Source organism: Caenorhabditis briggsae, assembly GCF_000004555.2.
Source record: "Caenorhabditis briggsae complete genome, chrIV, whole genome shotgun sequence".
NCBI lineage: Eukaryota > Metazoa > Nematoda > Chromadorea > Rhabditida > Rhabditidae > Caenorhabditis > Caenorhabditis briggsae.
In genome coordinates this window covers 11548968-11570507 of record NC_013487.2, presented here as the reverse complement: position 1 = coordinate 11570507, position 21540 = coordinate 11548968, and the positions used below count along the sequence as shown (strand labels likewise).

The 21540-nt window shown below is 38.8% G+C and overlaps 7 protein-coding genes across 7 annotated transcripts; 4 read left to right on the top strand and 3 right to left on the bottom strand.

The window, feature by feature from the left end:
* Positions 1-125: 125 nt before the first annotated feature.
* CBG17708 lies at positions 126-1148 on the top strand (the record flags this gene model as incomplete). The annotated part of the gene is made up of 4 exons (XM_002634312.1): positions 126-258; positions 307-344; positions 394-479; positions 1073-1148. The coding sequence occupies 4 exons, from the start codon at positions 126-128 to the stop codon at positions 1146-1148; spliced, it is 333 nt and encodes a 110-aa protein (XP_002634358.1).
* A 510-nt stretch (positions 1149-1658) lies between these two features.
* Cbr-rps-2 lies at positions 1659-1916 on the bottom strand (the record flags this gene model as incomplete). The annotated part of the gene is made up of 1 exon (XM_002634313.2): positions 1659-1916. The coding sequence occupies one exon, from the start codon at positions 1914-1916 to the stop codon at positions 1659-1661; it is 258 nt and encodes an 85-aa protein (XP_002634359.2).
* A 29-nt stretch (positions 1917-1945) lies between these two features.
* On the top strand, positions 1946-2414 carry CBG26453 (the record flags this gene model as incomplete). Its single annotated transcript, XM_045235941.1, is given in 2 exon segments — positions 1946-1973; positions 1984-2414. The coding sequence occupies 2 exon segments, from the start codon at positions 1946-1948 to the stop codon at positions 2412-2414; spliced, it is 459 nt and encodes a 152-aa protein (XP_045100029.1).
* Positions 2415-3006: 592 nt separating this feature from the next.
* CBG17710 lies at positions 3007-3454 on the bottom strand (the record flags this gene model as incomplete). Its single annotated transcript, XM_002634314.2, has 2 exons — positions 3007-3228; positions 3278-3454. The coding sequence occupies 2 exons, from the start codon at positions 3452-3454 to the stop codon at positions 3007-3009; spliced, it is 399 nt and encodes a 132-aa protein (XP_002634360.2).
* Positions 3455-4064: 610 nt separating this feature from the next.
* On the top strand, positions 4065-9665 carry Cbr-gcy-8 (the record flags this gene model as incomplete). Its single annotated transcript, XM_002634315.1, is given in 12 exon segments — positions 4065-4360; positions 5390-5648; positions 5650-5902; positions 5952-6151; positions 6319-6804; positions 6859-6980; positions 7044-7284; positions 7348-7438; positions 7646-8378; positions 8426-8641; positions 8718-8940; positions 9219-9665. Coding segments are annotated over 12 exon segments (3567 nt in total), but the record flags the coding sequence as incomplete, so codon positions are not given.
* Positions 9666-10485: 820 nt separating this feature from the next.
* On the top strand, positions 10486-13927 carry Cbr-bbs-2 (the record flags this gene model as incomplete). Its single annotated transcript, XM_045235940.1, has 9 exons — positions 10486-10696; positions 10874-11049; positions 11094-11735; positions 11780-12005; positions 12616-12754; positions 12800-12938; positions 12984-13268; positions 13405-13517; positions 13567-13927. 9 exons carry the CDS (start codon positions 10486-10488, stop codon positions 13925-13927), a joined length of 2292 nt encoding a protein of 763 aa, XP_045096265.1.
* A 162-nt stretch (positions 13928-14089) lies between these two features.
* Cbr-exc-9 lies at positions 14090-19942 on the bottom strand (the record flags this gene model as incomplete). Its single annotated transcript, XM_045235939.1, has 4 exons — positions 14090-14215; positions 15114-15370; positions 19600-19713; positions 19903-19942. The coding sequence occupies 4 exons, from the start codon at positions 19940-19942 to the stop codon at positions 14090-14092; spliced, it is 537 nt and encodes a 178-aa protein (XP_045096264.1).
* Between the last annotated feature and the right edge of the window lie 1598 nt (positions 19943-21540).

Below are 21540 nucleotides of genomic sequence, written 5' to 3'. Positions count from 1 at the left end.
CTTGCCTTCGAACTGCACGGGTCTCGCCGCGACCGACTGGGAAAATGAATGCGCCTTTAAACGCAACCAGTTTTCTTTCAATTTTGTGACTTCTTTCTCTTGCAAATTCCTTTGTTTTCAGGAAAATGGCAAAAAGTTTGAGATCTAAGTTCAAGAGAAAGGTCCGTGCTATTGCAAGAACTAAAAAACAACCAAAGACGGACGCTTTCCTTCAAAAAGCTATCGAAAAACGCGATGAATACGAAAAAGTAGAAGCAGGTGAAAATATAATTCTTCGAGTAAATTCAAAACGAAATTTATTTTCAGAGAAAGCAAAGGCCGAAGGAACTGATGGTGGTGACAAGGTAACTTTTTTCTTCTCCGAACAGGGTCATCTAAAAAAAACTATTTCAGATGGACGTGACAGGAGAAGCCGCAACCATCAACACAAAGACGCTCAGAAAGAAAGACGGATCGTTCCCATCATGGCTTTCGGGAACGTAAGTGTTTATATTTCTTTAATTTCACTATTCTTATTCTGGTATTTGAAAAAGGAAAACGGTGGCGAATATATCTGAAGTAAAAACAGTCGGAAACCCCACCGAAACACAAAATTAAACTTTTGCTGAAATCGCAAAAAGTTAAGAAAAAGTATTATATCAAGTTCGGCCACCGAAGGTTTGTCTCTCACCGCTTTACCAAAAACATCAACAGTTAATAAAACTTTTGAAAGAAAAGAAAAAAACCAAATATCCATACTTGTAACGGGCCAGGCCGGGCCGGGCTTTTTCCCGAATTTTGGAGGCCCGGGCCCGGCCCGGCGGGCCTGTCATTCCACAAGTTTTTAAAATTTCAAAAAATACATAAGGGGGGACCCTTATGTGATTTTTTTCGAACAAAAAATTTTTTTCGAGTTTTTTTGATATTTTTTGATCAAACGGACAAACAATCCAAAAAGCACAAAAAAATATAGAAAATTGTATTGAGAGCTCAAAATTCGGTTCAAAATGACAAAATTTTTGCTACCGGGCCTTGAAATTTTCCTCCGGCCCGGGCCCGGAATTTTACAAGTATACAAATATCCCCTTTGCAGACAGAAGAAAAAGGCTACCAAGAAGAGTAAGGCGATCAAAAAGTCGAAGAACAAATCTGCGAAAAACTTCAGATAAGCACGGATACTGTACATGATAATTCCACAATTGTTTTTTTTTGTTATTGTTGTTGTTACTGATTCTTCAATAAAATTTTGAAATACCTCTTCTGAATAAGTGAATCTTCTCAAAAAATCTAATCGACATACTTAGAAATGTTTTTGACACGAAATTTACTAAAGTGCGTGTCTCATTTTTCAAGGCTGCACGAATTGGTTCAAGAAACATGCTTTGTCATGAAGAACTCAAAAAAGATAGTGGGATCTGATCAGTTTCCAGACATTTCTCTTTCAATGAGATCCGAATGCGACCGTATCACTTCGTTGGTAACCCCGCGGCCCCTTTTTTCTCACTGAGCCTTCTAAACACATTTGAAACTTCTTTCAAGAGGCAACAAAAAGTGTCTGTGCTTAAAAATTGACAATTCATTTCCAAAATTGTTAAAACAAATGAGTGATCTCATAATTAAATTACATGATACACAGTAAACAATTTTATTTTAACAAATGGAAGAAAACGTTCCACACTTTAGTTGCGAGCAAGGAACTCGTGGTGGCGTTGGTATGGCGACTTCTCGAGGGCCTCCTCCTTCCAGAGATCTGGGGTGAGGTAGGAGTAGGTTCTTTGGAGAGCGGCATAGGTGGCCTTGGCGAAGTTCCCAAGGGTAGCGGTGGATCCCTTAGCGGCGGTGTAGCAATCCTCGATTCCAGCCATGGTAAGAAGCTTCTTTGGGACTGGGGCAGAAACGATTCCGGTACCACGTGGGGCTGGGATGAGTCTGACCATAACGGAGGCGCACTTTCCGGTAACTTTGCATGGAACGGTGTGTGGAAGTCCGATCTTGTTACCCCAGTATCCTCTGCGGACTGGAACAACGGCGAGCTTGGCGGCAACAATAGCTCCACGGATGGCGGTGGCGACTTCCTTGGAGCACTTGACTCCGAGTCCAACGTGACCGTTGTGGTCTCCGATGGCAACGAAAGCCTTGAAGCGGGTACGTTGACCGGCACTGGAAGTTTAATTGTTCAGATTTGCAAATTAATTAAAGACTTACGTGGTCTGCTTCTGGACTGGAGAGATCTTGAGGACTTCGTCCTTAAGGTTGGAGCAAAGAGCATCGATGATCTCGAACTCCTTGATTGGAAGAGAGTTGAGGTAGATCTCCTCGAGGGTGGTGATCTTCTTCTCCTTGACGAGTCTTCCGAGCTTGGTCACTGGAGTCCATTCGGTTTCCTTCTCTCCTCCACGTCCGGCTCTAGAATATCAAATTTAACATCGAGTTAATATTTTCAAGGTGAATTACCTGGCTCCGCGTCCACCGCGTCCACCACGGCCTCCGCGTCCTCCACGTCCAGCTGGACGATCTCCAGTTGGGCGAGCGCCTCCGCGAGCTCCTCCGCGTCCTCCGAATCCAGATTGAAAGCCTCCTCTATCGGCCATTTTGAATTGTGTACCTCAAGCTGCAAAATTAAGAAAGACGTGAATGAAAAACTGAAATTCGACATGGAGGCAGGATGAACGATAGTAGCGAAGTATTTTAGACTGCATTTATAGTTCTAAATCATATTGTTTTGAACTTCTCTGCTTTTTTAACGAAAAATCGGAAATTTCATTTAAAAATCACAAAAAAAGGGCGAAATTTTAGGAAAAGGAATGATATTCTACTGCGAGAGGTAGTGGAGAAAGGGAAATCGTGGCGAGACCCAACGGCGTGGAAACGGCGCGCGCCTTTAAACAAAAGCTGTGTCAACTTGTTTTTCTGCAGATTTTTTCGAACGATATCGGGGAAAAGCATGAAAATGCATTCATAAATACGAATGTGCATTGTAAAACTAAAAAAACATCGAACAGCTATCCAAGCAATCAACAAAAATCTTTATTTTCCGTTCTGCCAGTAATTCTGGTACAGTTTTCCGTAATTGTAAAAGTTGGTTTTATCTTTTGTATAAATCGGCTGATTGAGAGGCATTCCGATATCATCATCAACTGTCCGAGGTCTTGAATAAACAAGATCCATGCTAACGGGTGCTGAATTCTTCTGGCTGTCTCCAACGACCGTGTCGTTCTCGAAAAACTCGCTTTTCAAAGGTGGGAATTCCTGGAAACCGAGGGATATTGCTTATCGAGTTGAAAAAGAAGACACATACCGTAGTGGCAGCATACCAACTTTTGAAAACATTATTCTTTTGTTTCCTTTCACCAATCGTTCGTATATACATGTTGTAAGCCGCATTTTGAAGCTGAAGAAATTGTAAACGCTCGTTGTATGTGAGCCCATCGAGTACTTCTAGAAGTATCAGACACAGAAGAACAGCTACTTTCATTTTACAATCAATATAAAATGCGTGATTGCTGCAATCACCAAATGGTGTCGTACTGAGAACAAGACGAATCGAAAATAGTGTAATCTCGATGATGATTGTCATTGTTCACATGAATCGAAATCTGTTTGAACTTTTGTAGTATCTTTTTTATAAAGCTAGTATTTCACCTATTTCGCTTATTCTGTAAAAATGCGAAATATGGAAAATACTAGGGTTTTTACCTAGTTGAATAATCCTTTAAAATTGTTTTTTTTTCATTTAGATGCTGCTCCCAACGGATTTGAAAAAGAAAATGTTAAACTCCTACACAGTCACACATCTTAACATCTATATCTTTTTTTCAATGTAGTGAACGAATATGAGTAATCTTGCATTCCATTAGAGTAGATTGATAAAAACATAACAAAATTGAGCTATCGGAAATATATGAGAAGCTTATCGGCTGACGACTACAGTAGGAATATTATCCGAGATGATCCACAACGCGCAGACTCGTCGCTCAAGGCACGACTTCATTTCATTCTTATTCTGTGTGGACGACGACGACTCATCGAATTCTCAATTTTTGTTTCTTTCTATCGTGATCATGAAACCTGGGTTTTTATCCCCTTTTCTATTATTTCTTCTTTTAAATTCTCCGGCATTGGGTCAAGAAACTGAACGTATTCTGGCTAATAATGGAACAGAAGATGGTGAGAATGTCCCATCAAAAGGAACGTCTCCAAACACAAATCCGTTGTTTCTCTCCAATTCCACTGCTGGACTCTACGACTCAAAGGGTAGAATTCGACTAACTATCGGACATATCGGAGCAATTGGTGCACTGAGAAATGATGTGAAGATTTTGGAAGTTTCTCACAAGTCATTACAAGCTGAAGGAATTCTAGATGATGATCTGGATGTGGAGTATGTTATGAAACAATTTTTAGACATTTTTTATTGAATACATGCTATAAATACCATATTTCCTCAAATAGAAGCTTACCCAAAGCTTATCCGCCAGCTTTAAGCTCAATTATCTCATTTCCTGTGAAAGTTATCTAAAATGTGCCATCTGATAAATTATCCATCATAATATCAGCAATAATTCATCAGTTGAAAAATTTTTGATGGCTTTCACAGAAATCAAGATAATTCAGCTCAAAGTTGATGGTTAGGGTGGGCACGGTGGCGTAGAATTACCCGGACTGATAAAAATGGGCATATCTTTAGACATAATTATCTTGGAAGGTCGGAAATTGGTAGAAAAATAAATTTAATTTTGATTCAAAGCTACTGAAATTCGCAAAACGATTCTTCAAGTCTAGGTATTGTTATAATTGCCTAAAGATAAACGTCGTAATTTTTCTTGTGATTTTCATGAGATGAATCATCTTTCACAAGCCACAATTCAGCTCAAAGCTGATAAAATAATTTGGAGCTTGACCAGCTTATTGATGAATTATTTGAATTTTTACACTCCAGATTTGAACCTGTTTTAACTCTTTTTCGAACTTTGTGCTTGTACAACCTTAGTCCGAGTAATTATGCCCGTAGAGGAAATACGGTATATTCATTTTCAAAACATTATACTCATGGCCAATCAAAAATGGTATATAGAGATTTTTCATTAATCAGAAGCTAGATGAATTGATTTTAGGTTTAAACTTTTAAAAAATTCAAAATTAGTTCTCAACAGCTCTACTTTATTTTCTCTAATATGTATAGTGTCATTCAAACTGTCAACTTTGAGCTCAATCATCTCGATTTCAGTGAAAGGTATAATAAATCTGTCAACTGATAAAATGATTCTGATAACATGATAAACTATTTATCAGTTGTCAACTTTCTGAAATCTTCGACAGGAACTGAGATAATTGAGAATTAAACGGTTTGGGTGGCATTCTATTAGAGAAAATACTATATTCATTGATCTCGTCGTATTCCCCTTTCCAGAATAATTTCTCAAACTGGATGTGGTGAATCGTATGAAGGTGTGGCTGTAGCAGCTGACATGTACCATCTTCAAAAAGTCAAAGCTTTCATTGGCCCCTACTGTAATGCTGAAATGGATGCAGTTGCTCGGATGGCTGCTTTCTGGAACATTCCAATTGTTGGGTACATGGCTGCTTCTAATAATCTGGCTGACAAAAATGCATATCCAACACTTTCTAGAATTTCTGTGAGTAGCGCTTTAACAGATTCTAAGAACTTCAAGAAGTTTTAAGCTGAGAACCACTAATTCGATTGCTGAAGCGACTTGTGCAATGTTACGTCATTACGGATGGTCCAAAGTCGCCATTATAACAAATACAGGAGTTGTGGCGTATGATAGAGTGCTCTCTTTTGAAGAAGTATTCCATCAGAGAGGAATTACCGTTGTTAAAAAAATCATGTTTGACGAGTTTGCTGATTCGAAGGCGATGGTTGCTTCAGGCTTGTTGAATGATATCAAAAACTCGGCAAGAAGTAAATTGAACTTTTTGAAATCTTTTGTATGGAATTTATGATTTTTCAGTTGTGGTTTGCTTGTTTTCAAATACCAGAGAATCGTCTCGAGAATTTTTGACAGCAGCCAATTCTCAAGGAATGAGTGTCAATGAATACGGATATGTATTTCCCTGGCTTCAGGATGGTGGAAAGGATATTGCTCCGTGGACTGGATCTGATGGATCTATGCTTCAGAAAGTCAAAGATCAGTATGCAAATGCTATCATTGTAAGTTCATGTGTCAGTTGCTCCGATTAACGTTTGGTGGGCGATTGGCGGGCGACGAGCGGGCGACGAGCGGGCGACGGGTGGGCGACGGGCGGGTGAAATTCGTCTGAAACGGAAAGCTTAGCTCTGAATATGCATGTTTTTAATTGAAAATAAAACATCTTCAGATCGATGACGCCAACAGTTTTGATAATACCATTGTTGGTCCATTCGTTGAGAAAATTAAAGATGTAGGACTGACAGAAGCAGATGTGGATATTGCCAACATTTATGGCTACCTGTATTTATTTGATGCTCTTAAACTCTATGCCCTTGCTGCTAGAAAAGTTTTGAATGAGACTGGAAAAGCGGAAAATCTTCTTAATGGACGAATGATCTGGCAGAATATGAGAAAGATGAAATTCGTCGGAATGGTCGGTGCATCAGGAATTGCTTCTGGCCAGGTTACAATGGACGATCGTGCAGAAAGAGCTCCGCTTTATCGTGGTTTCTTTGTGTCTCCAAACACAGATGCAGTACTTCCAATGGTCCATATGGAACCTACAATGCTCGATAACTGTGATGGAATTGCTAATAAATCAGGATGCTATGAGATCATTGTTACAGATATGATGAAAGATTTCTGGCCGTCGATAGATCGAAAAATGCCCAAGGTTTTGTAATCTGAAAATATAATATCGTAGAAGATTTCGTGCGCGTTTTTTCAGGATGAGCCAGACTGCGGATATCGTAATGAAAGATGTGATTACACACTGATTATCATTGGAGCCGCGCTTATCCTCCTATTTATCATTGCCGCCGTCTCAATCTTCTTTGCTCAAAAGCTCTTGTAGGCTCCGGGACTCCGGATGATTGAAAAATATATGAGTGTATGAAATTTCGTATATTTCAGGGAGAAGAGAGCATTGGACAAACTTCCATTCAGAATTTATAGAGATGATCTACAGTTTATTGATGAGGAACAACTAAAGAGTATGCTTTCGTTGGGAAGTACCAGAACCAAAATGAGCAATATGAACTACGGCTCGAGAAATCATGCGATTGTTGGAACTAATACTCATGCGATCTATCATAAATATGTCCAGAGGAGACCTATTGTCTTTAACAGAGCTGATAAAACGTTGATTCAATTGGTAAGAACTGACAGGGTGGCGAAAAACTACTCGGACTGATCTTGGAAACACTAAAATTGGTAGAAAGATAGTTTTAAGTTTGCTTTAAATCTACTCAAGTTTTCAAAGCAATTGCTTAAGTCTAGGTATTGTTATGATTGTTCAAAGATGAACGGTGTAATGTTTCTTGAGATTTTCATGATATGAGGCAAATTTGACCAGCGATAACTCAGCTCGAAGCTGATAAAATAAGTTGAAACTTGGCCAATTACAAATTATTTAATTTCCAAATTTGAGCCCAGTACAAACTTGAGTCCGGATAATTATGCGCCACTGTATAGTTTTGCTATCTGGGCATCTAGTTATTGGTTTTAGATGAAAGCGGCAGTCCATGACAACATCAATCCGTTCCTTGGAATGGTTTGGAATGAACGAGAAGAAATGCTTTTGGTCTGGAAATTCTGTTCTCGTGGTACTCTTCAAGACATCATCTACAACGACAATATCACATTGGACACCAAATTCCATGGAGCGTTTATTCGAGATATTTTGGCGGGATGTGAATATTTACATGCTTCTCAAATCGGATATCACGGATCACTTACTCCTTGGTCATGCCTCATCGATAGAAATTGGATGATTAAACTGACAGATTACGGAATAGCTGATCCATTGGAAAGATGGGAAAAACAACAGTCGATATCCAGAGATGCATTGACTTCGGATGATGATAAATCACAGGCGACACAGAGCACAAGTATTCTTTACGAAGCACCGGAAATGTTGAAAAACAGAGAAAAGAATAGGACAAGAAGGGTGGATCAAGAGTGGATAAGACAGACTCAAACAAGAAGACAATTAGGAGATATCTATGCATTTGGTCTTGTGATGTATGAGATAATATTCAGAAGTCTTCCATTCCCAGAGGGAACTAATCAGATGGAATTGGTTGAGTGGTTGAGGGATGGAACGAAGGTGGTCAAGCCAACGATTGCTCAGAACAAAGTATTGAATATGGATTTGACTGCGCTGATTCAAGATTGCTGGAATACAACTCCTGAGATGAGACCGTCTTTGAGAAGAATCAAATTGAATGTGGAGACATATTTGAACATGTATGTTGATTCAGAAAATTATATTTAAATTCATTTCTCTTCTTCAGAAAGGGATCGTTGGTTGATCAAATGACTAGAATGATGGAACAGTATGCAAACAATTTGGAGAAGTTAGTAGCTGAAAGAACTGGAATGTTAGAAGAAGCAAACCAAAGAGCTGATCGTCTGCTGAGTCAACTTCTCCCTGCCTACGTCGCCAATGAGCTTAAACTCGGAAGACCGGTTCCACCTAAGACATTCACTGGGTCTACGGTTCTTTTCAGGTTCTTTTTTCAGAGTTGTTGATGTTTTTCTTAAAACCGAACACCATCTAAATTCGAAGATCAAAATATTTTCCAGTGACATCGTGGGATTTACTGAAATGTGTCAACATGCGACGCCATTGGAAGTGGTCTCTGTTCTTAACGGAATTTTTGATGGATTTGATCAATTTATCGCTAGAAAAGATGCCTACAAAGTGGAAACTATTGGAGATGCATATATGGTTGTTTCGGGTGTTCCAGAAGAGAATGGACATCGTCATATCAATGAGATTGCAAGCATTGCTCTGGATGTTCATAAGGTATAGATTGGAATGGGTTACTGTAGGGTGAAAAAAACTCGAAAATGAGAAGGATTACTGTATGGAAAACTATTCGAAAAAGATAAGGATTACTGCAGGGTAATAATTCTACAATGAGAAGGATTACTGTGGTGAAAAAAAATCGCAAATAAGAAAGGGAGAAAACAACTTGAAAGTGAAAAGAATTACCGTAGAGAGGACAATTTGAAATTGAAGTGGATTACTGTATCTCATAAAAGTTTTCTAGACTCTCATATAGCTGATGGAGTCATTTTCAGTTCCTTTCGGAATTCATCGTTCCTCACAAGAGAGATACAAAAGTTCAATGTCGTCTTGGTTTCCACACTGGACCAGTTGCTGCAGCTGTTGTCGGACTCAATGCTCCTCGTTACTGTCTTTTTGGTGATACAGTGAACATGGCTTCAAGAATGGAAAGTAACGGAGAACCTGGAAAAACTCAAATTTCGGAAGCAGCCAAAAATCTTCTCCTGAAAGAGTATCCCGATTACATCTGTGAACAACGTGGAGAGATTCCAATTAAAGGAAAGGGAATGTGCATGACGTATTGGTTGATGGGAACCAAATCCGAGGGTGCTGGTCTCAGTGGAGCGTACATGGCTCCTTCAATGAAATCAGCTGGAACTGGTTTCTCTGGAATGTTGGGAAATACCACTGCGGCTGACTATTCGTTGAATTTAAGAAATCCAACTGGACTGCAAAAATAAACCATTTGATGATTGTATATTTTCCCTCTTCTCATCTTGAAACTTTTAAATTGAACCTTAAAATTGATATAATGATCTGAAAATAAGTAGAAAAAAAAATAATTTCTAGAATTTATGGTCTTGCATTTAATCGTATTGCGTTCATTTGAATAAAGTATTGGAAATAGTTTTTTTTTGAGTTTTCTACTGACTTAACAATTTCAAATAAAACCAAAAATTGAGCAGATTTTTTGTTGGGTGAGAAAATTTGGAAATTATCGGAGAGAATGATTTTTTGAAATTTCAGTTCAAATTATGATTTCAAATCAGCAGATACGAAAATATATGGACGAATTTTCGGTGGAATTCGTGAAAATCTGTCAATCTCACCAAAATTGTGGAAGTTTTTCAATCAAAAATAGTGTTTCAAAAAATTCTACGAAATTTTAGAATTCCTGGTGTATTTTTCACTGAAAACGTACGGAAATTTTTTAATTTCATGACACATTTTGGATGGGTACTTCTTTACAGGAGGCCCTTCTATTACAGGGGGACCTTATATTTTTCCAATCCCCTCTCGGAGGGCCCTTCTATGAGAGGGGCCCTTCTATTAAAGGGGCCCTTCAATTACAGGTTATACGATAAATGAAAAGTTCAAAAATTAACAAAATATGTGCTTTCAATTATTGTTCTCTTTTAACATCCTACATTTAAATTCCCCCTTTTTCTGTTTCTCAGTCTCTCTTTCCTCTTCCTCCGATATCCATGGCAACGGAGCCAACACAAGCTTCTCTTTACCTTTTCTCCCCTCTCACTTCTTTTTCCTGGTTTTTTTTTCAAAATGGACGGGGATGAGACTCCGGAAGAACAGTTCGAGATCGGAGATTCAAGTCAAGTACCCCATTTCGACGAAAATGTCGAACTCAAAAGTGTATTCAACTTTTCTCTCAATCAAAGAATTATGGAAGGGTGCGTTGTGTCGGCGATTCTGGAGCCACGTGGCGTTGAGACAATTGTTGCTGTTTCTATGACCAACAAAGTTATCATCAAAGGTAATCAATTTTCGAGTTTCAGACCATTTTTTGAGGAATTTCGGACCTTTTTTCATGAAGTTCAGATCATTTTAAATGAATTTTGGAATATATATGCAGAATTTTGAACCATTTTTTATAAACTTTGGAATTTCGAAATTAAAGCTTGTATAAAAATCCTTATCAGTTAATTTACAGACGTTGAATCTCCACTCAACATCACTGAAACCATTCGTTGCATTGCCGCAGCTCCAATCGGAGATGGATATGATTGTATTGTAATTGGAACTGATGCCAGTGTTATCTGCTATGATGTGCACAATAATCTCACAGTGTTTCGAAACGATGTTCCAGATGGCGTCAACTGTTTTGCAGTAAGTTTCAGTAGTTCTTTCTAACCTATATTAAACTTTTTCAGTACGGAAAACTGGGAGATCTTGAAGAAGCCATATACTGTGGAGGAAATTGTTGCATCTGGGGATTTGATAAAACTGGTGCTAACACGTATTGGACAGTAACTGGAGATCAAGTGACAACAATGTGTCTGAGTGATTACGACGGAGATGGAGAAACTGAATTGGTCATTGGATCACCGGATTTTGAAATAAGAGTGTTCAAAAACGATTTAATGAGAGCTGAACTGATGGAGACAGATGAAATAACAAGTCTTGCTCATGTGACAAACGGATGTTTTGCATATTCTCTAAATAACGGAACTATCGGAACTTATGTGATGAAAGAGAGACAGTGGAGAATCAAATCCAAATCGAATGTTTCGAAAATCTTCAATATCGAGGAACAAGGGTTGATGGTTGTTGTCTGGAAACAAGGAAAAGTCGATTTGCGATTTGCACACAATGGAGAAGTTCTGTCTCGGGATTCCGTTCCAACTCCAGTGGCATCTGCCACGTGTAGCAGAAATGCAGAAGACGCGACGATTACTGTAGTTTGTCTCGATGGAAAGGCTAAAACATTCAAAGTGCAAAAAGCGACGAGTGGAGCAGTGGATAAAACACAGCAAATGATCAGAGAGTTTGGTCAGAAGAAACATAATTTGATGGTTTGTTGAGAAGTTGATCAGATTGGCATAAACTTTTTTTTCAGATGGAGCTCTCTAATTATGAGCAGGAGGAGCAGATGACAGAGGCAGAAAAAGCTGGAGATTTCAGAATTCCTGCAGATACAGAAGTTGGCGTCATGTTCATTGTAAACTGTGAAGTACAACTATTGAGTCTGCGTGTCGAAGCTACTCATAACATTCCTATTCGTGGAGTTTTGATTTTTGCGGAGGGCCTGTTCGAAGGAGAATCCTACATATGGTTGGTAGATAGTGTGTGTCTTTGAAAATGAATTTTTTGAAAACGACAGATTTTGAAAATTTTCGAAAGTTCGAACCACAAACTGGGCTCGGAGCGTTCTAAGCCGTTTTGCCATAATGGCCTAATATCTGTAAGTTGAGTTTCCTAGGCTGAAAATCAGGTCATTTCTGAAAATCAGGTCATTTCTAAAAAAAGTTGGTGGCCTAGGAAATTAAACTCGCGAAAGTTAGGCCACCATGTCGAAATGGCCTAGGAAACCCACCAAGTAAATATCGGGTCATTTCTGAGCCATAAAAATTGGTGGCCTAGAAGAATCAACTTGTTAAAGTTAGGCCGCCATGTTAAAATGGCCTAGAAAACACATGTTCAATATCAGGCCATTATCGCGAATGTTAGGCCACCATGTCAAATAGGCCTAGGAAATCTAGGACATTTACCATGGTGGCCTCGAAAAATCAACTTGTAAAAGTTTGACCAAAATGTTAGAATCGCAGAAAAACAGACCAAGTATCAGGCTCATAAAAGTTTGCGGCCTAGAAAACACATCATATACATGTCAGACCATTTGTGGAAGTTAGGCCACTTTTTTTCTAGAAAGTTAGGCCACTTTTTTTCTAACAGTTCCAAATTATAAAAAAAATTTATTAAGGATCCCACCAAACGAACATCAATCCCGAAGTGCCATTGATATTCCATTAGTTATCGACAAGGATTCAACTAATGATTTGCATACAAAAGTGTTCCTGGGACATGTTGATTCGTAAGTAAACAAACGGAGGAAAATAGATCAAGATTTTAATTATAGAAACAAGCTGATGGTCATGGAAAATACAAGAATCCTGCCCCGGTTCTGTAGGTTCACACCATTGAAAGCCGAGTACTCGAAATTCTTCATTATGCCAACTGGATTCATTAAATTTGACATCAATACCAGAGCTGCAAAGGTGGATCTTTCTGTTGTTTCAGTGTCATTTTCATAGAATTTACAGCTCTCTGAATGGGTATCCGAAAGTTTCACAATTGATGCGTCGCTGTTGGATATGTTTGATGAGCCAGAAGGAGAGTTCAAATTCATGGGACTTCGACCAAAACACGAGAAATCGTTGATGTTCAAAATAACACAATCCGATAAAACATTTACAATTTACCATGATGACATTGAAACGATGGGAGCTCTTGTCCAGAGTTATGCCAGTTTCTTCCAAATTCAACACATGGAATGTGTTGCAAACTTTCCCGATGTATTCAAGGAGGCTGAAGAGATTTTGGAGGAGGTGAGAATTTTTCAAATCCTTTCTTCATCTTCTCGGACATCATGGAATGATCCTAAAGCGGATTTACACCTACTGTGTTGATGATTAAGAAAAATATCATTTATTGTTTTTATTCAAAGAAAACAATTTTTTGCAGTTGGAACCAATGACCGAAGTTCGTGACAGACTAACTGCTGAATTGCAAGAAAGGCAGGCAGCCGTCAAAGAGATATTGATACGTGCCGAGGATTCCATTGCTATTGATGATATGTCAGTGATAATCCCCGACCTTTCATATTTTTCTTTAATCTTTTTATAGACCCGATGCCAGAAAGTTTTATATCCGTCTGAAAGCAAACGATGCTGCAGCAAGACAAGCTGCTCAGCTAAGGTACCGATTATATTATGGAAGTGGCGAGAATCTAGAAAAAACATTTCAGATGGAACAATCAAGAAAGATGTGTGAAATCTCTGAGACGTCTGAACAAGATAATCGAGAACTGCTCAAGACTTCGTGGTTTGTGTTGACTGTCGTCCGTAATCTTATTTTGATATTCTCTGTTTTTTTTTCAGTTGGAGAACCAGGAAGACAAATTGTCGTCACGTGTCGAGCAGCAATTTCAGAAGACAATAAACAGATTGTCACTAAGGTTTTGCAGTACGGAGCATCCAGCCAATAGAATGGATTGTGCTCTGCTTGAAAACTACTTTGTATATACTTTTGTATTTTCAAGAATAAAAATGCTTTTCGTTTCGAAATTTTGGAAAAAAGCAAATATGAAAATTTTATTGTAAAAGTTTACAGATACCCGTCCAACAAAACACGTTATTGAAAAAGTATATTAACAAACTTGACAGCAATCAGCAAGAAGTTCGGTGCATTCAGTTTCGGCTTCGCCGTTTTGAATTCTTTCAGTCGTCGATTGGAACTTTTTCCTTTTTCGATCCGATAAATACTTTCCAAGTCCCTGAAAACTTCGAAATTGTTGTAAAATTGAAAAGTCTTTTGGTGAATAGTCGTATCGTACGGGTTTCAATGAAAGATTTATGTACCGTACTTTCGATTATAGAAGCCCCTCATAAGCGTCAACTTTGATGTTAATTATCTCGATTCCTATGAGAGATATCAAAAATTTGTAAACTGATAACTTATTTATCATAATATCAGTTGACAAATTGTTGATATCTTTCACAGGAATTGAGATAATTGAGCTCAAAGTTGACGGTTTGGGTAGGCTTCTCTCGTTAGAGGATATACGGTATTTTTGATTCTTTATCAATAAAATTGTTTAAACTTATTTTTTTTGTAACATATACTCCACATCCAGGTCATCATCTAGAATTTCTTCAGATTGAAAAAATACGGTATACTGGGTGCAAGGAAAAAAAATTATTGAAATTGAATAGAACGGACAAGAAAAGAAATCAAGTTTTAGGCTTATTCTGATGAAAAATGTCTTTGTTATAGTTGAATGTACAATTTCTAATATGAAAACTTTCATATATAATATTTCCAGATCCATTACATGAACATTTCCAAGGATTCTCCCTAATTTCTGGACTACCTAATAGGAGCCTAAACCATAAACTTTGATCTCAATAGTCTCGATTTCTATGAAAGATATCAAAAAATTGTCAACTGATAAAATGGCACTGATTTTTTTGTAACATTTTATTAGTAAACTACTTTTTGATACCTTTAACAGGAATCGAAATACATGGGCTCAAAGTGGATGGTTTAGGTGGGCTTCTATTAGAGAAAATACGGTACTGATACTTCTTTATAAATATGATAAAGATATACTGTACATGGTTTAGGAAATTGTCAATTTGGCTAGTTTCTCTACTTATATATTAAAAACTGACCTTATACAACTTCATAGTTCCCACAACATTTGCCATTCTCCCTCCCATTGTGATCATAACAAGAAGAACTGCACTTGGCTCTGTGATTTCTTCTTCTTCATCAGTTCCATCTGTGGAATTCACACGAATTCCAGCATCTCGAAACTTTTGATCCACCGCTGCTTTTATCACATCCTTGTCCAATTGTGCTTTTATAAGCAATAAAGCAGCACCGAACACATTTAGAATAATACCATAAGCAATCAATTCATGCCAACCTGTGAATAGAAATTGAATAGAAAATAGAACAAAAGTAAGGTAACACTGACTTGCTTTTCTTCTATTATGTCTAAAAATCGTCCATTTTTCTCTCCAAGTCATCTCTTGACCCCGTCGATATCTTCTCTGATTTCTTGGTGCCATTTTTTTCAAAATCGATTTTTTAGAGTAAAAAGAATAGGGGAAAAAGTCTTAGATATGACTCCTGGAAGGTGTGAATGATAAGAAAAAAATAGGCGGATTATTATTGGATATTAGATGAGCTCTTCCAGGATTAGAGCATTGTGGAAATAGTACAAGAGAAATGGAGACTCAGAGAATTTTTCCTTAGCTGTTTCTCAATACCATCTGATATCGTTATTCATGACGATACACAAAACCTATCCGCTTCTGATTCACTTTAAATTCCCTGACCTGTAGGATGACTTCTTATCTTTGTCTGTCTGCTCCGCCTATTTTCAAAGAATCTAATTCTAGAGAAGCCCTATATTCCATGTATTCCTTTTGCGTCAATTTCAGCTCAAAGATTCGTATTTAGAATGATGCTCTTTATTATCTCGGAATAAGAAGAAGGAATGTGGATGCCATATAAAAGTGATTTCTCAGAAAAAAGAAAAAGTGGCAACAATTATTAAGAACTTTAATAGTAGGTGACGATGTGGCGACTTGGTACGAGAATTCGGCTATTTCGAATTGTATGTGGTTGAACTTGAGGGAGAGGAGTTGAAGATGTGGATGACTTAAACCTGAAAATGGTAAAAACTATTGAATGGAAAAAGAAACTGAACCATTCTGTTTTAGGGTTAAAAGGGGTTAGTCTGATATATGTATGTTACATTCTACGCCTATTCTTATAAGTTGAATGTATTATTATTATTTGGTGACGTGAACTACCCTGGTTCACTAACCCTTTCTATTTCCTCCACATATTACACGTGGATTTCTTGTCTCTTGAGAACTCCTAAGTTCTCAAGATCAGTATCTGTATTGTCCCTGAATAAAGACTTTCATTAAGTCGGCTCCAGGATCGTTCCAGCAAGTGATGGATTCTATGATCACGGGTCTCGATGGCACTGCAGCATACCTTGATGATATCATCATTTCGGGTTCTACCATTGAAGAACACAACAAGAGACTAATGACACTGATGAAGCGGATCAATGACTATGGATTTCGGATCAGACTGGAAAAGTGCACATTCTTGATGGAAAGGATCACATTTTTGGGGTTCGTCATCGATTCAGATGGTAGAAGACCGGATCCGGAGAAGATAGCAGCCATTGATCAGATGCCACCACCAACAAATGACAGCCAAGTCCGATCATTTTTAGGATCCATTCAGTTCTACGGATCTTTTGTCTCGGAGTTGTTCAAGCTTCGCATACCATTGGATGCCCTTACAAAGAAGGATGTCAAATTCCAATGGACTCCTCAATGTCAATTTTCATTCTACCGCGTCAAGCAGATTCTTCGTTCCGATTTGCTGTTAACACATTATGATCCGAACCTCCCGACCATCATCTCTGCCGACGCCTCTCAATACGGTATTGGTGCTGTAATCTCTCATAGATTTCCAGATGGCTCCGAGAAGGCAATCTACCACATCAGCAAAGCTCTCACAGCACCACAACGGAACTACAGTCAGATTGAGAAAGAAGTTTTTGGTCTCATCACGGCTGTCACTAAGTTCCACAAATTCATCTATGGCCGTCACTTCACACTCAAGACGGACCACAAGCCATTACTATCGATTTTTGGAGATAAAAAAGGTATACCCCTTTATAGTGCTAACCGTCTCCAGCGTTGGCCGATCATCCTGCTCAACTACGACTTCTCGATCGAATACGTCAACACTCATGATTTTGGCCAAGCTGATGCCCTGTCAAGACTGATCTCCGAACAAATCCAACAGACGGAATGTGAGAATCGTGTGATTGCTCAAGTGGAATCGGAAGTCTTGACAAATCTGGTTACAACATGTGATCAATTGCCTGTGACTGCTAAAATGATTCGAGCATCGTCCAAGAAGGATCCTCTGCTGAATCAAGTATACCAGTACACTATCTCAGATTCGTGGCCCAAAATCTCTGATAAAACTTCACAATTATCTCTTTCCCACAACCGACGTGATCAACTCTCCATCGTGTCCGAATGTTTGATGTTCAATGGACGAATCGTGATACCACATGCTCTGAGATCCCGAGTCCTCAAAATGATACATCGTGCTCACCCAGGAATTGTGAGGATGAAACAATTGGCAAGATCACTAGTCTATTGGCCAGCCATTGATAAGGATATCGAGAAAATGGTACGTAATTGTGATGAATGTGCTTCTGTTTCTAAAAATCCAACAAAAAATACTTTGTGCTCCTGGCCGATTTCAACAGCTCCATGGCAACGTGTTCACTGCGACTATGCCGGACCAGTTGATGGACGCTACTACTTGGTAATCGTGGACGCATTTTCCAAATGGCCAGAAGTCATCCCAACCACATCCATAACATCCACAGCTACTACCAACATATTGAGACGAATTTTTGCACAATTTGGAGATCCGGAGACACTGGTGACCGACAACGGCACACAATTCGCGTCATCTCAATTTCAAAGCTTCTGCAAAGATCGAGGAATCAGTCACCTGCGATCACCACCGTTCCATCCTCAGTCAAATGGGAGGACAAGCAGAAAGATTTGTGGATACCCTGAAAAGGGGATTAGGCAAGTTGAAGGGGGAGGAAAACACAGATACTGCCTTATATGTGTTCCTCCAGAACTACCGCTCCACTCCTTGCTTATCCAGCCCAGATGGCACCACACCTGCTGAGAACTTCATTGGTCGGAAGATCAGCACCTTCTTGGATCAATTGCTTCCCAACGACCAACTTCTCGTCTCGCATGACACAGAGATGGAGAAGTAGTTCAACAAACAGCATGGTGCCCGGCGACGCAGTTTTATAGCCGATGAAAAGGTTTATGTTAAAAACTTCAGTAGCATAAATACTACCACTTGGATTCCAGGAATCATTCAAAGACGCATTGGACGAACGTTGTATCGAGTGCTCGTCAAGGATACTGTATGGATCAGAAACGCCAATCAACTCCGTCGACGCGACAATCCAATCCACATAGACGTGCCACTGGACCTGATGGATCCAATTGATGTGACACCAACACCCGCTCCAGCTCTAACCAGTTCCACCGCTCCAGAATCTCCAGTACCGACTCCACCCACTCCGATGCCCCGGAAGTCTACCCGCATCACCAGGCAACCTCAACGACTGGTCGTGCAGCCGAGTCAGAAACCGTATAATTAATTTCTGTACCTCTATTCATCTTTCTCTTTCAACTTAAAAAGGGAGGTGTTACATTCTACGCCTATTCTTATAAGTTGAATGTATTATTATTATTTGGTGACGTGAACTACCCTGGTTCACTAACCCTTTCTATTTCCTCCACATATTACACGTGGATTTTTTGTCTCTTGAAAACTCCTAAGTTCTCAAGATCAGTTTCTGTATTGTCCCTGAATAAAGACTTTCATTATAACCACTCTCTACCCTTCCTGTGTCTCCTATCATGCCTGGACCACAGGATACAACAATGTAGATCCTAACAATCCCACACATTTAGGTCTAGAAGATAAGATTTTACATTTTGTTAACTCTGAAAATGTTAAGAATAAAATTTCCTACATATTTGTACTCAATAATTTTTTGTGTGCTCTAACCGTTCGAGAGTTAGAGCAACCGAGATACAGAGACACTCATTTCTCTGGGCATTCTTCTTTCAGGGGTTATATCTCAAAAGCGGCAAAAGCTATTGAACGTTTGTAAACTACAAAAATGTGTGAAACAAAATTTCACTAATTTCTGTAGTTTACAACTTTTTGATAGCTCTCACTGTTAGAGAGTTGGAGATGCAGAGAAGCAGAGACAATCACTTTTCTGGATTCTCTATCAGGGGTTATATCTCAAGAGAGGTTAAAGTTACCAAAATATTTTCAACTACAAAAATGTTTAAAATTCAATTTCCTATAATTTTGTAGTCAACAACTTATTGATAATTAGAATCTTGCTCAAGTTAGAGACGCAGAGAGACAGAGACACTCTTTTCGCCGGGCTCTTTTCTTTCAGGGGTTATATCTCAAGAGCGGTTAGAGCTATTTTCAGCTACAAAAATGCTTAAAATTGAATTTTCTACAACAAGAAACTAAAAAAGTTTTCCTAACCTGTCCAGTCGTCTGTCCTTGATGGAAAGTGTGCGATTCGACACCTCCATGACCGTATCCACGTGGTCCAAACATTGCTCCGTAGCAGCGGTTGCAGTATGGCTTTCCCTCTCTCTGAAAGTCAACAACGTCTTCTGAATATTCTCTCCTAGTACCTCAGAGTGACTTCCAGCAGCCAACGTCTTCTTGCATGCTTCGTTCTCGCAACGAAGACATGGGCGGTGCCAGTCGGATCCAATCGAGGTGACGCGTTCGGCTGAATAATGAACATACTCGAAATGTCATAGAATATCAGATTCTTACCAAAATAGACAGGCTTCTGGCAACGTGGGCAGTTCGGCATGTTTGTCGTTTGGGTGATTCTGAAAAAGAAAAAAGATGCGAGGGTAATGAAAAGGAGAAAGAGAGGACGAGAACCAGAACACAGATAACAGAGAATTCTAAAATAGATGAGAAAAAGCAGATGATCAAAAAAGAAGAAGAAGGATGAGGAGGAGAGATTTGAGCAGCTTGACTCTGGCACGCGCTATATGTTTACAAATTCCTATTGAGCTGAGAAAGAAGAAAAAACGACGAAGAGGCTGAAGAACAGATTACTGTAAAGTTTCATGATGTTGGCTGCGAGGTGGCTGCGAGCTGGCTACCGTGGAAAGTGGAGATCACGTGTCACGTCGTCCCGTGGAAGAGAAAAGCCGGTGACCGAAGGATCCAAAACGACAAGTACAGTAACCCAAAAAAAAATTTTTAGGTTTTTTAAATCTCGAGTTACACAGTTTTTACTAGTGAAAAAATTGACTCAACGCGCATGAAAAACGAGAAAACTAATTCAGAAAATAACAACATTTTTAGGTAGTTGTCGTTGTGGGACCCTTCGGCCACCAGCGTTTCTCTTCCACAGATCCGATTTTTAAAATAGAAGTCTCAAGTGATAGATCATCTGGTCAAGACGAAAAACTAATGTTTTCATAAGGTCAAAACTGGTTTTTTGTCACTTTCGATTTTCGAGGTCGCTCCTCAAACGATCGAACTTCAAACTTGATGTTTCAAACCAAAAACATATGATCTAAATATTCGGAAAATCTCGTTAAGTCTCCTAAACGGATAACTAAACAACACAACAGTACTAACAAAAAGGTGTGTCATATATAGAGAGACACCTGCCACCAGAACTGACAGTTGGCACAAATATAGTATTAAAAAGGCGAAGAAAAAGAGCGTTTTTCAATTTTCCAAAATATGAATAGGGTCTGAAAGTGGAGAGAGAACGAATGAAATAAACCGAGGGAGAGAGAGAGATATTATTACTTTCCGGCGCACAAAAAATAACATAGATTTGCATTTATTTTTCATAAAACTGGAAAAGTAGTTGAATTTTTTTTCAACCGAGTTTTCGACTGATATACAGTCAGTTGGCAAAACTATATAAACCGTATTCCTAGATCTTAAAAGATGCAATATATGCAAAAATTTGATTATATAGATTCAAAAAAGCAATGACCAGACACCATAGGGGCGAAATTGCAACAGAGACACACACCAATTCATTAGAAGGCGGAAAGGACAGGAGACGGGGGACCGACGACGCACATCTGTTCTTTTACAACTTTTTACCACTAGCCGCGCAGTGAACAAAAAGAAGAAAAAGAAGAACAACATGGGGAAGGACAAGAAGAACAGGTGCAATTTGCACTCTTCCAATAACTCTATAAAGACATGCTTTGTATTTGTTTGAATAGGAGGACGAATTGAGATGGATTGATGGGATGGTCTTCATTCGAGGGCCAAATTTAGAACACTTTCGGATGGTTTTAAGATATATCCTACCGTAAAACCTGTATTAGAACGGTCCTCTTCCAAATTTGTTGTTTGGAATTAAAAATTTCCGTACGTTTTCAGTAGAAAATGTTCCGGAAATTCCAAAATTTCGCGGAAATTTGTTGA